The sequence below is a fragment of the Durio zibethinus genome, chromosome 5 (assembly GCF_047325235.1).
Source record: "Durio zibethinus cultivar Kanyao isolate XHJ-2024 chromosome 5, ASM4732523v1, whole genome shotgun sequence".
Taxonomy (NCBI): domain Eukaryota; kingdom Viridiplantae; phylum Streptophyta; class Magnoliopsida; order Malvales; family Malvaceae; genus Durio; species Durio zibethinus.
In genome coordinates, this window is record NC_143166.1 from 2,711,949 (window position 1) to 2,730,967 (window position 19,019).

General features: G+C 30.0%; 1 protein-coding gene and 1 pseudogene across 1 annotated transcript; one reads left to right on the plus strand and one right to left on the minus strand.

The window, feature by feature from the left end:
* Positions 1–1,237: 1,237 nt before the first annotated feature.
* On the minus strand, positions 1,238–5,053 carry LOC111282235 (phytosulfokine receptor 1 pseudogene; annotated as a pseudogene).
* Positions 5,054–13,616: 8,563 nt separating this feature from the next.
* LOC111282574 (uncharacterized) lies at positions 13,617–18,403 on the plus strand. Its single transcript, XM_022870712.2, has 6 exons — positions 13,617–14,781; positions 16,263–16,318; positions 16,419–16,649; positions 16,992–17,283; positions 17,375–17,571; positions 17,844–18,403. Exons 1-6 carry the CDS (start codon positions 13,738–13,740, stop codon positions 17,995–17,997), a joined length of 1,974 nt encoding a protein of 657 aa, XP_022726447.2. The 5' UTR covers positions 13,617–13,737; the 3' UTR covers positions 17,998–18,403.
* Positions 18,404–19,019: the final 616 nt, after the last annotated feature.

A 19,019-nucleotide genomic window follows, 5' to 3' on the forward strand; every position in this document is an offset into this window, starting at 1 on the left:
AGGGAGGAAAAAAATTAAAATAAAAAGATGAAAACAATAAAATATAGTTCATAATCCATATCTTTCAAGCAAATATGCCCTATTTTCCATGGTCATAAAAATCCAAATTCAAAGTCATTTCTATAGATTAATCCACATTCTACATTGTGGGTTTTTTTTTTTTTTTTGTCCTATTTTTGACTTTTCATGCACCAAACTATGAATTCTAAGAGGAATCAGATGCAAGAATGAGACCATAAAAGTTGAATAGTCCCCAAAAGAAAAATCAACTCTATGAAATTGCAAAGGCATGCCCCTGCCCGGTTTGACCCACCATCCTTTTAAATTTAGTAATTCAATTTTCAGTTAAAATCAGCCAGCTTAGTCAAACCTGCAAATGATATAAAACAGGAACTAGTTGGCCATTAATCTGCTATAAAACCTTTCCAAAAATTGTCTTCAACAAATACAGTGGACCATGAAATTTCTTCTATCCCACCCTGTTGACCAAGAATCTGCTGTTTATGAATGTCAAATGGTTTGATTATAGCGTTGTCAACAACCAACACCATTGGAACCACAAATTCTCACTAACTCCAATTGCCAACAGGGTTTGAAAAGTTTTTCTTACCAATATAACCTACCCAACCAAGGAAAGTAGGAAACTATAGGAACAAGCATACAACATTTTTAAACAGAACATTCCAATCTCAATTCACAGTTTTCCTGGAAAATTTCAGATGTCAAAGACAAATTTTCCAGAGAAGGCATAACATTCATTAGCACTCCTGGTGGCCTCTTAAAATAGAAATTCATGTCATTCACACAATTTGTTCTAGCATTATCTCAATAGATACCATTTGCAGGAAAGTAAATCCTAGCAAATAATATTCTTGATACAAACAGAATCCAAAATATGTAGAGCACAGTTAAAATTCTCATTGTCCTATTTTGGAGATGGAACACCCCAAATCCAAAATCCAATGCAGATGTAGGAAGACCTTGGATAATGAAATGATTGGAAATTGGAGCAACACGAAGCGTTTTGCATATTGGGATTGACACAATGCTAGTTAATAATTACCATAATAAAGCTAACAAATAAACTGAGCCAGGGTTATATCAAGGTATGGAACCTAAACATCAAGCCATTCCGAGAGAAAAGCTTGTCCAAACCAAATCATTTTTCCAAGAGGTATGGAACAATCAATATACGGACAAAACACACATGCATGATGATCATCACTAAACATGATCAGAAGAAATTTTTCACATTTCGTATCAAATATGAACCACCATTACATACAAAAAGAATAACTTTTACATGTTCGAAAATAAATATTTTATCATCGTCCAAAGTAAGACACTAACTTTGAATGTGAAAACTAAACTCACCAAGTTTTTGACGAAAACGTCTGTTGCTTCTGTTAGATCCCTTCCTAGGAGAGCACCAAAATCTGATAGGACACATAAGTGGAGTGATATTTACAACAGGATTAATTACTATGAAAAGCTACCATTTTCTACTGCTTCTGTTGGAGCTTGTTCAACAATGCATCTAGGAGAAATATTTCTAGCTATACAACAGAGCTTACCTAGTTCCATTACCAAGCTAGATGCTGATGTCAACTTTGTCAAGCCAAGAAACTAGTTGCTGGGTTGTAGGCCTAACTTTAGGGCTTTCACTTAAACAAAGGCATGCAATTTCAAGAACCCATAACATTTCCTTATCGTGCTGCTTGCCATAGATAAATGGATCGAAAACCTCACTCTCCCTGTTTTCCATCTTCATGTGAATCACCCAAGAGATCAAATCCTGGGATCCTTTTGGCTTGCACATATCCACGGGCCTTTTCCCAGTCAGAAGCTCCAAAAGCACAACTCCAAAACTGTACACATCACCCTTATAGGTTGCAATAGAAGCTTGCCCATACTCGGGAGGAATGTATCCTAATGTCCCTACCAGATCAGTGGTTACATGGGTATCATATGGAAGTATCAGCCTTGCCAGACCAAAATCAGCCAAGTGGGCTTTAAAATTCTCATCTAAAAGAATGTTACTTGACTTTATATCTCTGTGAAGAATATGAGGTTCACATGACTGGTGCAAATAAGCTAGACCCCTAGCCACCCCTTGTGCAATTTGCAGCCTCGTTTCCCAATCTAAAGAGGATGGTCCATCAACCTTCTCATGCAACCAATAATCCAAACTACCATTTTCCATGTAAGAATATATTAACAACCGGTCACTTTTATAAATGCAATAACCTTGTAGGTAGACAAGATTTTGATGTTGAGCTCTTGAAAGTGCTTCAACTTCAGCACAGAATTCTCTATCCATCTGACCACAGTCACCAGAAAGCCGTTTAATGGCAACCTTACGACCATCAGGTAGGGTGCCTATGTAAACCAGACCAAAACCTCCACAACCTATGATATTTGCTTGGTCAAAATTGTTGGTCGATTTCAAAAGGTCGTCAATGCAGAGCTCTTTGTAGGTTTCCCTATTTTGGAAGAGGACCACTGGCCTTGAACCGAGTTCTTCCAAATCTTTATCATTGGTGTCAGGCTTCTCTTTCTCAGGACCAACCTCACCATGCTTATGCGCATGCAACACAACTACCAACACAAGGCCAAGTAAAAAGGCTGTCCCAAATATGATTCCAACAACCATCCCAATAATGATAACTTTGTCCCTTTTTGATCTTTTTGGGGATTCATGACTATCTTCATTTTTAGTATCTTGACAACTGTACCAATGATCACCACAAAGCTTGTTTCCTTCAAAGCTTGAATTTGGAAATGTTGGAAATTGACCTTCAGAAGGGATCCTCCCATAAAGCTGATTGTAGGCAACATTAAATGTAGACAGAAAACTGAGATTTTCCAGTGAAGATGGTATGGTCCCTGATAAGTCATTATGCGATAGATCCAGAATCTCCAAGCTGGTCATCCAAGACAAGTTTCCCGGAATTGGTCCAGATAAATTATTGAATTTCAAATCAAACACATGGAGCTTTTTCAGATTCCCAAACTCTGGCCAAATTGGTCCACTTAGAAAGTTGTAACCAAAATCAAGTGTTGGTGGAAAACTCCAAATTTGATTATACTGCAATCCCGTCCCATTTTCATTCCTTTTCTTGAAGAAAGGAAAATCTGGTGAAGGCTGCTCCAGTGAGATGTTTCCATGAATGAGGCTTGGTAATTCAGTTAAATTTTTTGGGATCTCTCCAGTAAGTGAATTGTTGGATAAGTCCAAGTAAAAGAGATCCATGTAACTTCCAAACCACTGTGGAATTGTTCCGGCCAAATGGTTCCAAGATAAATCCAACAACTGCAAAGAAGTAACATTTCTCAACCATTGGGGAATTGAACCTTTAAGTCTACAATTTGCAATAATCAGAACCTTCAAGTTCTCAAAAAGTAGATTAGGATCATCAGGCAATGTTTCATCAGGGAAATTCAAGGTGAGGACCAAAGTAGTTAGATTCTTACACTGCTGCAGAATTTGAAGAGCAGAGGAAAGATTATGGAGGCTCGAATTTGAGAGGGAAAGATAAGAGAGGCTTTGAAATTCTTTGAAGCTCTCAGGGATTTGGCCACTGAAATTATTCCGGGCAAGATTGATATCTTGCAATTGTCTACATAGGGGAAGATTATCAGGCAGAGGCCCAGTAAACTTATTGGAAGCCAAATCCAGAGCGTTCAAAGCAACCATAGCTGGGCAATTAAGATCTATAGAACCATCCAATGAATTATTCCTCAAATTCAGCAAATTAATGGTTGGAGAATTGGACAATGAACTGGGAATTCTACCACTAAATTTATTTGAATAAGCTACAAGATACTTAAAATTCTGTAGCTGACTGAAGACATCCGGGATCTCTCCAGAAAAATTATTTGAAGAAATATCTAAACGAACAAGGTTAGAGAGATTAGCAATACCAGGACTAAGATTCCCACCAAAGTTGTTATTCTGAAGCCCCAAAAGGTTCAAATTTTGAAGCTGAAAGATGTCTTCAGTTATGCCACCAGTGAGATCATTCATGCCAAGACAAAGTTGCTCCAAGAAAGAACAAGTTCCAAGCCCTGGTAAAATATTACCAGAGAAATAGTTCGCTGCCAAACTAAGGAACCTAATTCGAGTAGAATTAACACATATATGGGAAGGAAGAGACCCGTTCAAGGAATTCGAAGAAATGTTAAGAATTTGAATTGAAGGAAGATTGATGCTTTCTGGGATCGGTCCAGAGAATTCATTATAGCTCAAGTCAAGCTGCTCTAAATTTGGCATATGAAACAAAGATAGTGGCAGTGAGTCTTTGAGGAAATTGTGGGAAAGATTGAGAGTTTTAAGCTGATCCAAAGCAGCTAAGGAATCAGATAATATGCCTGATAATCTTTTCTTCGGAAGTTCCAACTTGATTACTCTACCATATGATGGAGGATCACAGGTTATGCCTTCCCAGTCACAACAATCAGTTGATGAATTTGTGGTCCAGCCTTCAAGATTTGTTGTCAAATTGCCCATGAAATCCTGGAGTGCAGTCAAGTCCATTGGATTGCATGTCAGGTTTTGAGAGTTGAGTAACTGAACTTTCAACAACAACCCAAGAATAACAACCACAACACAACAACCTCGAGCACCCATAATAACAAAAGCAACAACCAAGAAAACCCAATATGGAAGGGAAAAAAAAGTGGAGACTTTATATATTGAGGATGAAAAACAAGCAAAAAACAAGATTTTGGACGTTGGTTTTCATTGTTTGAACCATTGTGTGCTTCGGGTAAAGTATCAAAGCTCAAAACTAAAAGGAGGGTTTTCTTTAGAGAAGAGAAGAAGTGAAGAGGAAGGGAGAGAAACAGAAAGAAAGAGAGCCAAATGACGGCTTTTGACTTCAACACGGATACGAAGGGTGTCAAATGAATGAATGAGAGGCTCTTTGCCCTTTGCCGTTTGCTTCCCTTCCCTTCTATATTTCTTCGAATTGTTTGACTTTGCCTATCAAAATGGAGAGTTGAAAGATTATATATATATAATATATACATGGAGAGAGATGGAGAGAGAAGGGTGTCTTTTGCCCCAATAAAGCTGTTGGCATATTACAGTGGAAAGCAGAATGGAGACGGGCAACATCTATTGGTTTCGAGGCTAACGGTCCTTGTTTAAATACGAGTAAAGAAATATATATAGATAAACATTTGACTGTAGAGTTGCTTAAATTAATCATGCTATAATAATACAATAAATTTTAAATTTTAATTCAATCTATTCATATAATATTTAATAAATTTAAATTTTAAATTCTATTATTTGTAAATTTTTTATTTTAAAATTATGAATTTTTTTATAAAAAAAAAGTCTACAATAATATTGCATGGCATGCTTCTTCTTTATTAATAAAAAATAATTAGGGATAATATTAATCATTTAGTAAAATTATATTTTTTATTGATTTTTTCTACAAAATTTATGGTAATAAAAAAAATAATGATAAGGTGATAATGACTAATTCAAAATATTATTCTTGGGGTCCTTGTTAAAAAATTTAGAAGCAAAATCACTAAATTATTATATTTATTTATTTTCCTCAATTTTCAATATTAGAGAAATAGTCAAATGTCTTTCAATAAAAAAAAAAGGAAAAAATAAATAGTCAAATATTGCCTAATTAAACTCTACCAATTAATGTACTGTTCAAAAAAATTACTAATAATGTTTGTCAAAAGAAAAAAACCGCTACGAATTAATTAACAAGAAATATTCAAATAATAAATAAAAACAACGGTCAAATACAAAAGAACAAGCCGACCGCTGATCATGAATACGAAGTTTAGTGTTTAGTACATATAATGATTTTAAATATTTATATCATATAAAATATTAAAATTTATGTATTTATATTTTATTTTAGATAAAAATTATATATTATAATTCATATTAATATAAAAATATAAAATATATTTTATTTTAATAAATATATAATTATTATTATAATTTTAAATTATATTATTTTTATATTTTATTTTTATATCATATTCATATCATATTATATTATATTTTAAATTATTAAATCTAATATTTAGGTTTAGATTATTATTATTATTATTATTAAAAATAGTCAAAATTTTATTGGATCATGGATTGCTTACTTCCAAAAGTAATTTGAGAAGCAAACGGACGGAAAAGCACTTGTTTTATTTTAAAATTTAAATTTAAATTTAAATTCGAAACTTTTTAATTTTAAAATTGACTCTCATCCAATGCTACTCAACTAACACAGCTCATTAATACAACTTATTGGCCATTAATCTTTTCAAAAAAAAATATATATATATATATAGAAAGAGAGAGATTTTAAATTCGCTTCAAATCTACATATACGACTAAGTCTAATAATTTTTTATCCAATTATTATTTGTTTAATTACGGTTTTTAATTTGATTGTTTTTTTATATTTTATTAATTTATCAGTATTAATTTTAAGTTAATTATTTTAAATAAAAAGCTTAGTTTTTATCCAATGTTTTTCTTTTATAATTGTGTTTGTAAACTATAAATGAGGAATTAAGAAACCTTAAACATGCATGTAAATGAAGTGGAGCTCTAGAAATTGTCATAATTATGAAACATAGTGTTATTTATATATATATATATAATTTTATACTTTTAAATCAATATTGCATCGAATATTTAATTTAATGATTTTTTAAATAAAAATAATATTTAATTTACATCAAATTTGTTATATTTTATTTATTTTGGACAAATAAAGGGAAAGAGATTTTCAAACTCTTGGCCACGAAACCGTCGTAAGGAGGGAAGCCACCCACATTGTCTCAATTTCAGGTAGGTTTTTTTCTTTTTTTGGGTTAACACTTCGTAAATTAATTAAAAATATAAAACTACATAAAATTAAAAAAAAAAAAACCTTAATTAATTTTTTAATATAAATATAAAAATTTTTAAAATTAAATATAACTATTACGTAATATAAATTTAAAAAATATATAAAACAAAGAACATATGTATAACAAAATCTGAATTTTAATATCATTTTAGGTATTTAATTTAAAATTATATAATAATAAGTGTAGAGTCGAATTTGAATATAAAATCTCAAAAAACCTAAAATAGAAACGGATGTAAAATTCTAACATTTTAACATACTTCATCTTATTTAAGTTCCTTTTATATATAGTTCTTTCATTAATCCTTTAAGATTTCAGTACTTATATTTTAGGTAACTATAGTTTTTTTTTTTTTTTTTTATTTGCAACCTCTGCTTAAAAAATGAAAGATATTGTTACCAAGCCATGGTTGACCACATTTTAAAGATGAAATTGTTGACTTTTTAAAATTTGTTATTATATATATATATATGTATATATATATTCTCATGTTGGAGTTAGAATATTGATTTTGTCACGGTGTCTTTTGAAATTAATTGCATGACGCATACAATATATTTGATTGACTTTTATATAAGCACTCATTTTATTCGTTTATAAAATAATTTTAATCTTATTTTTTAATCGTATAGTTTTGAAAAAATAAAAGAATTGAAATTGTGTTTCTTTAATAATAATAATAATACATTTAGTTTATAGACATCGTTAAAAAAAAATTAAGACTCTACTTATATAGGTGTGGTGAGATTAATTGTGATAAAATAAAAAATAATTATTATTATTATTATTGTAATTGTGATTAAAAAAAATCATTGTAATTACGATTAAAAAAAATTATATTGAATGAATTTCATTGAAATTAATAGTTAACTTCAATTGGTGATAGAAAATATGATGAAATTTAAATGGGTACTAAGTTGACGTTGACAATTGAAATTTAAATTTAAATTTGCTTAATATCTAATTTAAAGTCAACCATGTATGTAACATGGTTAGAGATACACATATGTATCACTATTTTTTAAGAGTTCTAAATTTTTAATATGATTAAAAAAAAAAAGGTAATTGCTTTTAGCCCAAGTTATTCATGCATGGGGACGGCGTTATCATTTGTTCAACATTATTACTTCCCCACCGTCCTTCTTAAAATAAATAGATATTGTAATAATAATAATAATATAATTCCATTTTGCGACACCCATTTGCTTTAATTAAAGAAACTAATATTAAAGAAAAAATAATCTCACATTTAATAATTAAATATTGAAATGTAAATTTATAAGGGTAGGTCTGCATATTTTTGGAGCAGACAGTATTTTACAATAGATGCAGTTCAATAATTTTTTCAATAACAATGTTGATCCGTTGCATCAACAAATTTAAAAAAAAAAATGAAAATCAAACTCTTTGAATGATATAAGCTGAAGTTTTTTAAGGAAATTATGAATGGAAAATTTTTCTTTTAACCAACTGTTTGGTTTTGTTGAAAAAATATTGATGACGAATGTAATTTATTAGTCTGAATGAAGAAAATTCAACAAAAAAGAAGAAAAAAAAATTGGAGCAATGCCATGAAGAAATTTCTGGGAAGCAAGCTGAAGGTGACAGATTGTGAGCCAACGTTCGTTTTGCTTTTACAGACACAATAAGCTGGTCAAGTTTAGATTCTTCCCAACGTTGGTTCTTTGGCATATAAAAGCTAAAATGCCATACTTTTAACCAATAAGATTTTTTTTTGTTTTAAAGAAAAAAAAATGTATCAATCGTTCAACATATTTGAAAAATATTTCATTTTCATTTAAGATTTTAAAACTCAAAATTTAAATCACGATCTTTTAATTCATCTCTTATCGGATGAAATTAATATTAGACGTTGAAGATTCATATTTTATGTGATTTTCATCTTTTTTATATTTTTCTTTCTTCTTTCATTCCTCCTTTTGTTATTTTCTTTTTTCTTTACACTTCATATTTAGAAAATAAATTAATTCATCTTTTTTTTTATTAAATCCTTCCAAAAATCCCATTATTTTTGCTTCAATAGCATAGAATGGGGAACTGCATTAAGCTATATTTGTACATATATATTGTGTATGTAAAAGAATGGTAGGCTTCCTTTCCAACTTTTCAAACACCCACTTTTCTCACCAAGGATGGAGAAGAACACATTATCCACCAAGTCTAATAAAAATAAAGGAAAGGCTGAAAATGTGGTTACATTTAGGCTGCACAAATTAAAGGTGACCACCATTTGATTTTTTTTATATATAAAATGCAACCCAACTTGGATTTATTTTAACTTTTCTGGTACTAATATTATTTTATAAATGATTGTAAAGCTCCAAAATGAAGGTTTCTTTCAACTTTCAACCATCCACAATCCAACCTTAAAAAAAAAAAAAGAATTGAAGAAGATTTGCCTCCACTCAAATTGGCACCCCAATATCATCATTAACCATTATCTTGATTACACACACAAAAAAAAAAAGGAGCATTAGCCAGTAACCTCTCCCATTCCTCATTTTTTATTCAAGGAGACTTTTTTTTTTTACTGTTATTTTGCAATTATGAACAACTCCTATGAATAAATGTTGGGTGACATGTATTATTATGCAAGATATTGATAGAAATAATGACTAACTGAAGCCACTTATGGTGCTAAATTAAATTTAAATTATGCCAAGGTCAACTCCATCTAAGATATATATATATATATATATCTGCCAGGATTAAACTAGGGTAGGGCAATCCATGGAATTATTTTTGAATAATAAAACAATAGTTTGCCATGTCATCTATTAATATAACAACGAACTCTTAATTAATTTCAATGATCGAAATTCAATCCTGATATCTTACAAAAAAAAAGAAAAAAACAATACATTGCAAAGAAAAGAAGCTCGAAGATTATGTGGAAGTGAAACTAAGGGATGGTAACCGAAGTTTAAGTTTTCATAGCTATTTTAGGTCAAATTGATCTATGGCATGATATTTGGCATGCAGACCTTGAAACAGAGAAATTTTATCTATGGAAAAAGAGTATAAGATAGTGAAAAATATGATTTTAAGTTATCATATTAGGGTGTTCCATTCAATTAATAGAATTAAAAGAAAAATAGTAGTTCCAAGATGGTAGAATGGAACAAAACCAGCCAATCAAGACACATATTTTTACATGAGCAAAGCTGTTTAAATTAACTACAAATAATTATATATAGTGGACCATGTGGGATAAAACGAGGAGAGATTTGAAGAAATTTCCAAGAAAAAAATCACTTCTTTAAATGGATTTTAAGGTGTTCAAATTTCTTTTAAAATTTTTTCTAAATTTGGAAACTCTCCATTTTTTTCCAAACAAAATAACTGAATTTTATACCCTTTAATATGTAAATCGAAAGAGTTAATATTTCAAATAATCTAATGAAATATTAAATATGATACTTAAATTTTAAAAACCTCTAATATAATATTTGAATTATAATTTTATTAATTAATAAATTACTCATTTTTAATGTAGTCACCTCTAAATAACAATACATGTGATAAATAAACAATTTTTTAAATATTATATTAATTAATAAAATTATAATTTAAATATTATATTATATATTTTTAATTATTCTATCCTACACCAAAGATGTTATAGTTTTGGGCTAACCAATACATTATCTATATTTGTAGGTTAGGTTTAAACTAGTAATCCGTAGATAATCTGCCTCATTTTTGGCTTTCAATTGTAACTTTAATTACGTTTTTTTTTTTTTTTTTGAGTGAGATGGGCCTATTAAGCACCAATTTCATAAATGGACCTTAAATTTTTGGGCTCTTCTTCACTTTAGATTCCCCTTTTTGCTGTTGTTTTCAAAATGAAGAAGATTTTTCCTTCATAAATCATTGGTAATGCCCTTTCTTTAAATAATAGACATCCCATGAACTTGATTTATTCATAGATAGTGTTGCATTTTCATTAATCAGATGATTTCATTCATATTTAACAAATTTTATATCACCTTCTAGCTTTTTAACCAATTAACTAAATATTTTAAAAATTTTTTGTCCAATAAATTTTCGTATCAATCATTATTTTCAATCAAGGATTGCAAACAAAGACGAGATTAATTTGATTAAGGAAGTAAAACTTAGTAACATAATTTTTTCTTCAATATGATAGTACTTGTTTTCACCAATGGTTATAGTAGTTTCAATGATCAAATTTTTTTTAAGAAATTTAATGAAAATAAAAGGTGATTTTGATTTTAATGAAATTAATTTATTAATAAAATATTGTACTCTTGATTTCATTAATTAAAATTTAATTTTTTATAATCTTAAAAATATAAAAAAAAAAAAAGTTGATAAATGAAAATTCCCGAATTCCAAAAAAAATTGATAGCTTGGTTTGATATTGAATTGAATATTAATTTTGAATATTAGATTAGATTGAATAAAAGTGAAGAGATTTTTAAGTGCAAAGCGAATGATGTCGTTACACGTATTCCAAGATTTAGTTAGAGTGTCACACGCCCTTTGTTGATATGTAACTAGCCCGAAACAAGAGCAGCCACTTGCCCCGTCTTTCGCTGCTTGGTCTGTTGACGTCAGAACCATTTCCTACGCATATATGCTTGTGTCCGCTGCTCGAGAAAAAAAAAATTCTTCTTTATTGTATAAAAATAAGTAAAAATTTTTATTATTTTATTCAAAAGTGTTGAACGTACTTTTAATTAAATTTATTATTAAAAATTAATAATTTTAAACTAAATATAAAGTAAATAAAAATATTTTAAATTTATTTCAATCATAAATTTAATTAAAAAAACATTTAGACATTTAAATAAAATAGTTAAAACTTTCTTTCCTAAAGTTTTAAACGGTAAACGTACTTCTAATTAAATTTATAATTAAAATTTTTGTATAAATTAATAATAATTTAATTTAATTTAACTGAATTCAAAAAATAAACTTGGCAGTAATCAATATGCTTGACTCGAATCTAATTTTAAATTTTTTATATAAATTAATAATAATTTAATTTAATTAAACCCAACTCGAAAAACAAACATGGCAATAATCAATATGCTTGACTGGATGAAGCACGATCCCCCAATATTCTTCTTTTTGTATAACAGAAAATGAAGAAAAGAACAGTTGGCTTATTTCTACAAAATCTTTGACGTGAGGACTTTATGTATTATTAAAACATTGATCATGTAATGTGCGGGCAGGCAACGGATTTGCCAATGCCAAATATTATGATCACCATTAAAATATTAACTTAACAGGAAAAAAATATTTATATATAAAATAAGCATGAAAAAGGCGTATAATGTGTTGGACGGCTTCGATTTGATCAATGGCACTTTGATGGGTGTTGGATCATACAAGAAAATAAAAAGACCTTTTCCCCAATATCATATCTAAGCAAAGAGAATGAACTTTTCTAAACCCTTTGACTAAGCCTAAGTCATTAACCCCTTTATTAAAGTTTATTAAATAAATTTTAAAATTTAAAATTTAATCTAATCAATTTATATAATCACAAAATCATGATATTTAATAAATTTAAAATTCTAATTCTAATTGTTAGGGATATTTTTAAGTTCAAAAGGTCAAATAAATTTTTTTCTCCCCATATAAATCAATTAATAATCAAAGTTATTTTGTTATTTTGATCAAATTGAAATGTTAAATTAACTTAAATCTACGTATATATGTCAACTCAACTATCTCAGATGACTTATCATGTCTTGAGTAAACAATTAATTACTAGCACAATTTAAATTTTTTAGGTCAATTTTAGGCCCTTAAAGTTAATCTCAAGTAGTCTAAAGGTATAATCGATCGAGTTCGAGTCAATATAATATTAAGTTGAGTTCGAGTTCGACCCCATATTCAAGGCTCGAAATTTAATTTGAATTTGATCGAATTTTATTTTTTTAACTCGAGTTCGATTCGAAATAAAAAATCAAGCTACTCAAGCTCGTTGATTATTTGTGTTCAAGTTCAAACTCAAATTCGAGATATTTTATTAATTAAAATATATTAAAATATATTAAAATATAAAAGATCAATTAAGTTCGCAAATAACTTGAGCCTAATATAAGAATACTAAAACTCGACTCGATTGATAAGTAAAACTAATCAAGCTCAAACTCGACTCGATAATAATTGAATTGAATTTAAATTTTATTCGAATCGAACCTGAATAACTTACAAATACTAATATATCATTTATATCCTTCACCTAGATTGTCCAAAACTCCTATTTCATAAATATAAATAATATCACTAAATTATGTTTCATTTATTTTACCTTTCATTGCTTTCATATTATCTTCTTTTTAATTCCTTTAAATCGATAAACAAATATTAGAATCACTCTCAATTTTTATTGATAATCATTATTTTTCTCTCTCTTATTATTTCAATATTTTACCCCTTAAAAATAACTCGACATAAACACTAACATTTGTGGTTATTTTTCTATGCCGATTATGATTTTCTTTTAAAAAATCCACCAAACAAAACTATTTCCCAAAATTTTCCTCCTTAAAAGACGCCAAAATTGAGACTCAAAATCTATTTCTTCCTTAAAGGGTCGGTGAGTCTCAACTCAAAGCTCGTGTCAATTGCCACCATTGTTTTTTGGTAAGTGGCACTAACCAAAAAAAGGGAGACTCTGTCTTCACGTCTTTTTGACCTCCTCCAAACCCTTTTTTTTTTTGTTCTTATTTAGTTTCTTTCCATTGTATCTATATTTCCCCTCCATATATCTTTCCGTTTTCATCGCTCTTTCTTCTTTATATCTTCGTCTCTTTATGCATATATTTTTCCATTTTAGAAATGAATCAAATAGAAATGGACCCAAAGCAGTTCAAAGTCGATGATGATCAGGAGAATATTCCCAACGGTGGCGGAAAAGGGAACGGAACCGCCGTGTCGGATGATCAAGATGGAGGAGAATTCGCTGATATCGAGATGGAGAAAAGTGAAGATAAGGAGGAGCAGCTCCAGGAGAAGAAAGATTCTAATTCTGATTCGACTTCAAATACCCCTGAAGGAAGCAAAAACCTTGCCTCCTACGCTAAGGAGGTTAATCCTCACCATAATCATTACATACCAGCCATCAAGGCCCAAGTTCATCTCCCAAAACCCGAGCCACCACCGCCAAAAGTGGAACGTTCACAATCCTTGTCCATGGCCGAAAGCATGCCTTCCATAGGGAAATACATAAGAGACCGAAGCAGCACTTTATCAGCAGCAATCATGAAGCGTTTATCGTCTTTAAAAGAAAATAACGAAGATTTCGTCGTGAAAAACGATTCGTTAAACTTCGAGGTAACAGAGTTCAAAATCCCTGGGGTCAAAGTTATAGTGAAGCTGAAAAATGAAGACGAAATACAAGAATTGAAGGGTCGGATAACGTTTTTTACTCGGTCGAACTGTCGAGACTGCACCGCTGTTCGTAAATTCTTCAGAGAAAAAGGGCTTAGATACGTTGAAATAAACATCGACGTGTTCCCCAAGAGGGCAAAGGAGTTGATCGAAAGAACAGGGTGTTCAGAAGTGCCTCAGATATTTTTTAACGAGAAGTTGTTGGGTGGGTTGGTAACGTTGAATTCGTTGAGAAATAGTGGGGAGTTGGATAAGAAAATGAAGGAATTGTTGGGTCAGAAATGTCCTGAAGAAGCGCCTGATATACCAGTTTATGGATTTGATGACGAGGAGGTTGAAGAAGAAGATGAGTTGCTGGGGATTGTGAAGGTTCTGAGACAGAGCTTGCCTATTCAGGACCGTTTGATTAAGATGAAGCTTGTCAAGAAGTGCTTTGCTGGTGTTGATATGGTTGAAGCCATCATTCACCACCTTGACTGTAGCAGAAGAAAGGTAATTTCTTTTATCTTCCCCGTTTTTTTTTTTTTCTTTCAATTTTGGTTGCTTATTTATTAGTCATCTTTTCCGTTTAACTTACGGCAAAATGAAGAATCCAAATATGAATATAATCGAAAGACATTTATAATTGTCATCCCTCAGGTGAGTTGGTAAAAATCGAATATAAGTATGGGTGTTCATAATTTAATTTTAATTTAATTAATTAATTGAATCAATTTAATTTAATTAATCGATCGATCATCGAATTAAATTCGATCAATTATCAAAAATAATTTTTAAAAAATCTTGATTTTTAATTAATTTGATTTGAAAATTGAATTAATCAAAATTTTAAAGGGAATATAATAAAATTTATATATATAATTAAAAATATATGAAATTACTAATTTTATTTCAAATTATTAAAATTTTTTAACTTAATATTTTAGTATTTGAATATTTTTATTAAATGATTTTATTTAATTTGCTTTAAATATAAAAAATTAAAACTTTAAATATAACTTAATATATTTTATTATTAAGTTAACCAAAAAAATTAACTTAACCGGTTAAATTAAGAGATTCGATCGATTCAAAATTAAAAAATTTGATTTGATAAACAAAAATAAAATAACATAATTTGATTAATTCAATTTTGAATAATTAAATTCAAAATTAATTAAACCATAGAATGAACATTCCTAAATATAAGTGTTACTAATAGTTTTTATAAATAATTTATAAATTTATTATAAATTTAATATAGATTTTCATTAATACTTAAGATGTGTCTTTTTCTTCTCAAAGTCCACAGACACTAATGATGAGCTGCACTAATAACACCACTTAACCACCACGTTCATCCAATCCAATTATATTTATATTTATATTTATATTTATTAAAGTACATTTATATTGTTACTAATTGAAATTGAAATGATGATTATTTTTTATTAACATTACATATTAAGCACTAATAATTGAGGATTAGCGACAACCCTTATGTTATAGTTATCGGCTTAAATATTTCATAAAGTTACGTTACAGTTACCATGCGTGCAGACAAGGAATATGCGAAAGCATAATGATTTAGTACTTTTTGCGACGGTTATGTCGTATTGTCGTTGAATTGATGCCGTTTTAGGTTGTCTACGTTACCCAATTTTGTTTGATATTTGTTCCCGAAGATCTATCAATCCAATCAATCTCCCAAAAAAAAAAAATCTATGAAAAAAAAAGTGTTGATTTTACTTCTGGTATTTATTTGAACGAATTAGAAAGTAAACTTTTTTAAAAAAATTAGATAAAATTTTTTATTAAAATTAAAAATTTAAACCAATAAATTATTATTATTTTTCAATATATCTTTATGTATTGAAATTTCACGTAGGATTTCATGTTTATTAAAATAGTTATAATTTATTTTGTAGCTGGAAAAATAAATTAAATTTACTTATTATTATTATTATATATTTTTTATCTTTCAAAAATTATAGGGCATTGAAACTCAAAAGCGGCTGGCCCAGAAGCATTTCATCCACCATGTCTTTGGGTATGAAAATTCTCTTCTAGATAAGTTCTAATTGCAACATACTTTTCATCTGAAAATATATAAAAAAATTTTAATTGTTTAATTGCCATTTTTGGTGTAGGGAAAATGATTTTGAAGAAGGAAAACATTTCTATCGTTTCCTTGAGCATGAGCCATTTATTATCGGATGCGTCAACTTTCGAAATTCAACAAATGATAGTGAGCCCAAATCTGCATCTTTTCTAGCTGATAGGCTTACCAAGTTAATGTCTGCCATACTGGAAGCACATGCATCTGATGACAGGTGCCATGTTAACTATTATGCCATCAGCAAAAGTGAAGAATTCCGCAGGTATTTTTGGTTCTTTTCCTGTTTAATTAGATTATTTGGCAGATTTCATTCACAATACCTAATTAATTCTCCTCAGACTATTAGAGAAAATTAGATTTAGGTTCCCTTTTGGAGTATGGTGGGAGCATTTCAAGGCATGAAAAAATACGTTTTATGATTGAATTTTCGATGCGATGAAAATCCTCTCATCAGACTAGCAAATGGAGCTTTAAAGTACATTTGGGAGTTCAATGGCACTGGTGGCGTTAAAAGATGATGGACCCTTTCAAATGCTAGCCTTAAAGACCGTTTGCAAGGGCGGTCAACGTGCTCAATTTTTTTTCTTTTACTGTTGATTTGCAGGTACTTAAATTTGGCACGAGATCTCCAAAGGATCAATCTTCAATTGCTTACTCCAGAAGAGAGGCTGGCCTTCTTCTTAAACTTATACAATGCCATGGTCATCCATGCTGTAATTAACATTGGACATCCTGAAGGAATACTTGATAGGAGAGCATTTTTCTGTGATTTCCAATATGTAATTGGAGGGTACCCTTACTCCCTCAGCAACATTGAGAATGGGATCCTCAGAAACAACCGAAAGTCCCCTTATTCCTTGATCAGGCCCTTTAGCAATGGAGACAGGCGCTTACAGGTAACCCAACTTCATCAATTTCTTTGGTTTACTAACTCACTGTTCACTGCAATAAATCATGCATGCTTGACATTTTTTTTGAAATTGACAGCACGCTCCTTCTAAAGTTAATCCATTGATCCATTTTGGACTATGCAATGGAACAAGGTCAAGCCCCAAAGTTAGATTTTTCACTGCTCAGGGTGTTCAAGGTGAGTTAAGATGTGCTGCAAGGGAGTACTTCCAGAGTGGAGGAATAGAGATTAATTTGGACAAGAGAACAGTTTATTTAACTCGGATCATCAAGTGGTAAGTTTTCAATATTATCAATTTATACGTTTATTAACTATTTCTTACATCAAAATTAAAAGAAAAAAATGTTAAAAATGTTAACAGTTAACTGATCGAATTGAACTCAAAGCTAAGTTAAGTAAGTTCATGTAATTAATTTTATAAACTAACATTTAACAAGTATGAAGTTCAAATTCGATTATCTACAACCTTTTTTGTTATCGTCAAATTACGACATCTTTTGCAGAAAAAACTAATCGAATGTAACGTGTTACACTTTCACTTTACAGGTTCAGCGAAGATTTTGGACAAGAAAAAGATGTTCTCAAGTGGGTCATGAGTTTCTTGGATGCAACTAGGTCAGGGCTTTTGACACACCTCTTAGCTGATGGAGGCCCTACTAAAATTGTTTACCAGAACTATGATTGGTTTGGTAATTTGTAACCACTCAACTTTTCAGATCCTTGGGTGTTTAGATAGAAATTTTGGGATGAAATTACAGAAGGAAATGATGAGTTTCATTCATATTGATACAAACATTAGAGGAAGCTGCAATTGGCAGGGAGATTTATTGTATCTAATACCTCAAGTTCAAAGAGGGTCTGGTCTCCACCCTTCAGCAAAGGTATCAAAGATAGGAATTACTTGCATATACACATTTTAAAATCTTGTTTCTTTTTAGTGTGAATTCCAGCTATCATTAAAAGTTGATTTGTACTGGAAGAAAAAATAAAAAAGCATACTTGTTGTATTGTTTAAACTATGTTGTCCTTTTTTTTTTCACCTTTTGGTGAATATGTAACATATGAAAGTTGAAATTTTTAAAATGAAAGAATATGATCTGTCAACCATTATCAGTCTATCATGTACATAGGCACCATCACCAATTCACCCTAATTAACCTATAGAGGTTAAACGCGCATAGTTTCTTTTTTTTTTTTTTCAAACAAAATCAGGTTGTAATGTGAAAATTGAAAAAAAAAAAAAAAGCCCAAGGCCATGGAGAATGGCACAAGCATTTGCTCCCTTATTACTCTTTCGATCAGTTTGTATATGAAACCGATAAAGTTTCTTCTATCAAACGAATCAAGGTAACTGCTTTTTTTCACTTTCAACACTTAAAATTTGAGTGTTTAATGAAATGTTACTCAATCACAGAAGAGCAGTGTGGTCTCGTGGAAGCTAATAGGTTGAAAGCACTAGAAATATCAGCAGCTCGAGCGAGCTCGTTTTAATTCAGCTTGACTGCCAACTCTCAACTCTAAATTCGTACATAGACAAAAAAAAATGGTAATCTCGTCTTCTAAATTCGTTCAAATTTATTTATATCACCCGAACATTGGCAAAAGTCTAAAACCAGAACGGTCGACTATCACAACGGCCGATTCCCATGCAGCACAAAGCTGGCAAGTTTTTTGCCTTCAGCAACATCTCTTGCATTTCTTTACCTCTTAACTCTCCTAGCT

Excerpts from the sequence above, each read along its gene's own strand:
- LOC111282574 (XM_022870712.2), top strand. The coding sequence starts at position 13,738 with ATGAATCAAATAGAAATGGACCCAAAGCAGTTCAAAGTCGATGATGAT. Across the intron at positions 16,319-16,418 it reads TTCATCCACCATGTCTTTGG|GGAAAATGATTTTGAAGAAG; the intron begins GTATGAAAATTC and ends TTTTTGGTGTAG. Across the intron at positions 16,650-16,991 it reads AAAAGTGAAGAATTCCGCAG|GTACTTAAATTTGGCACGAG; the intron begins GTATTTTTGGTT and ends GTTGATTTGCAG.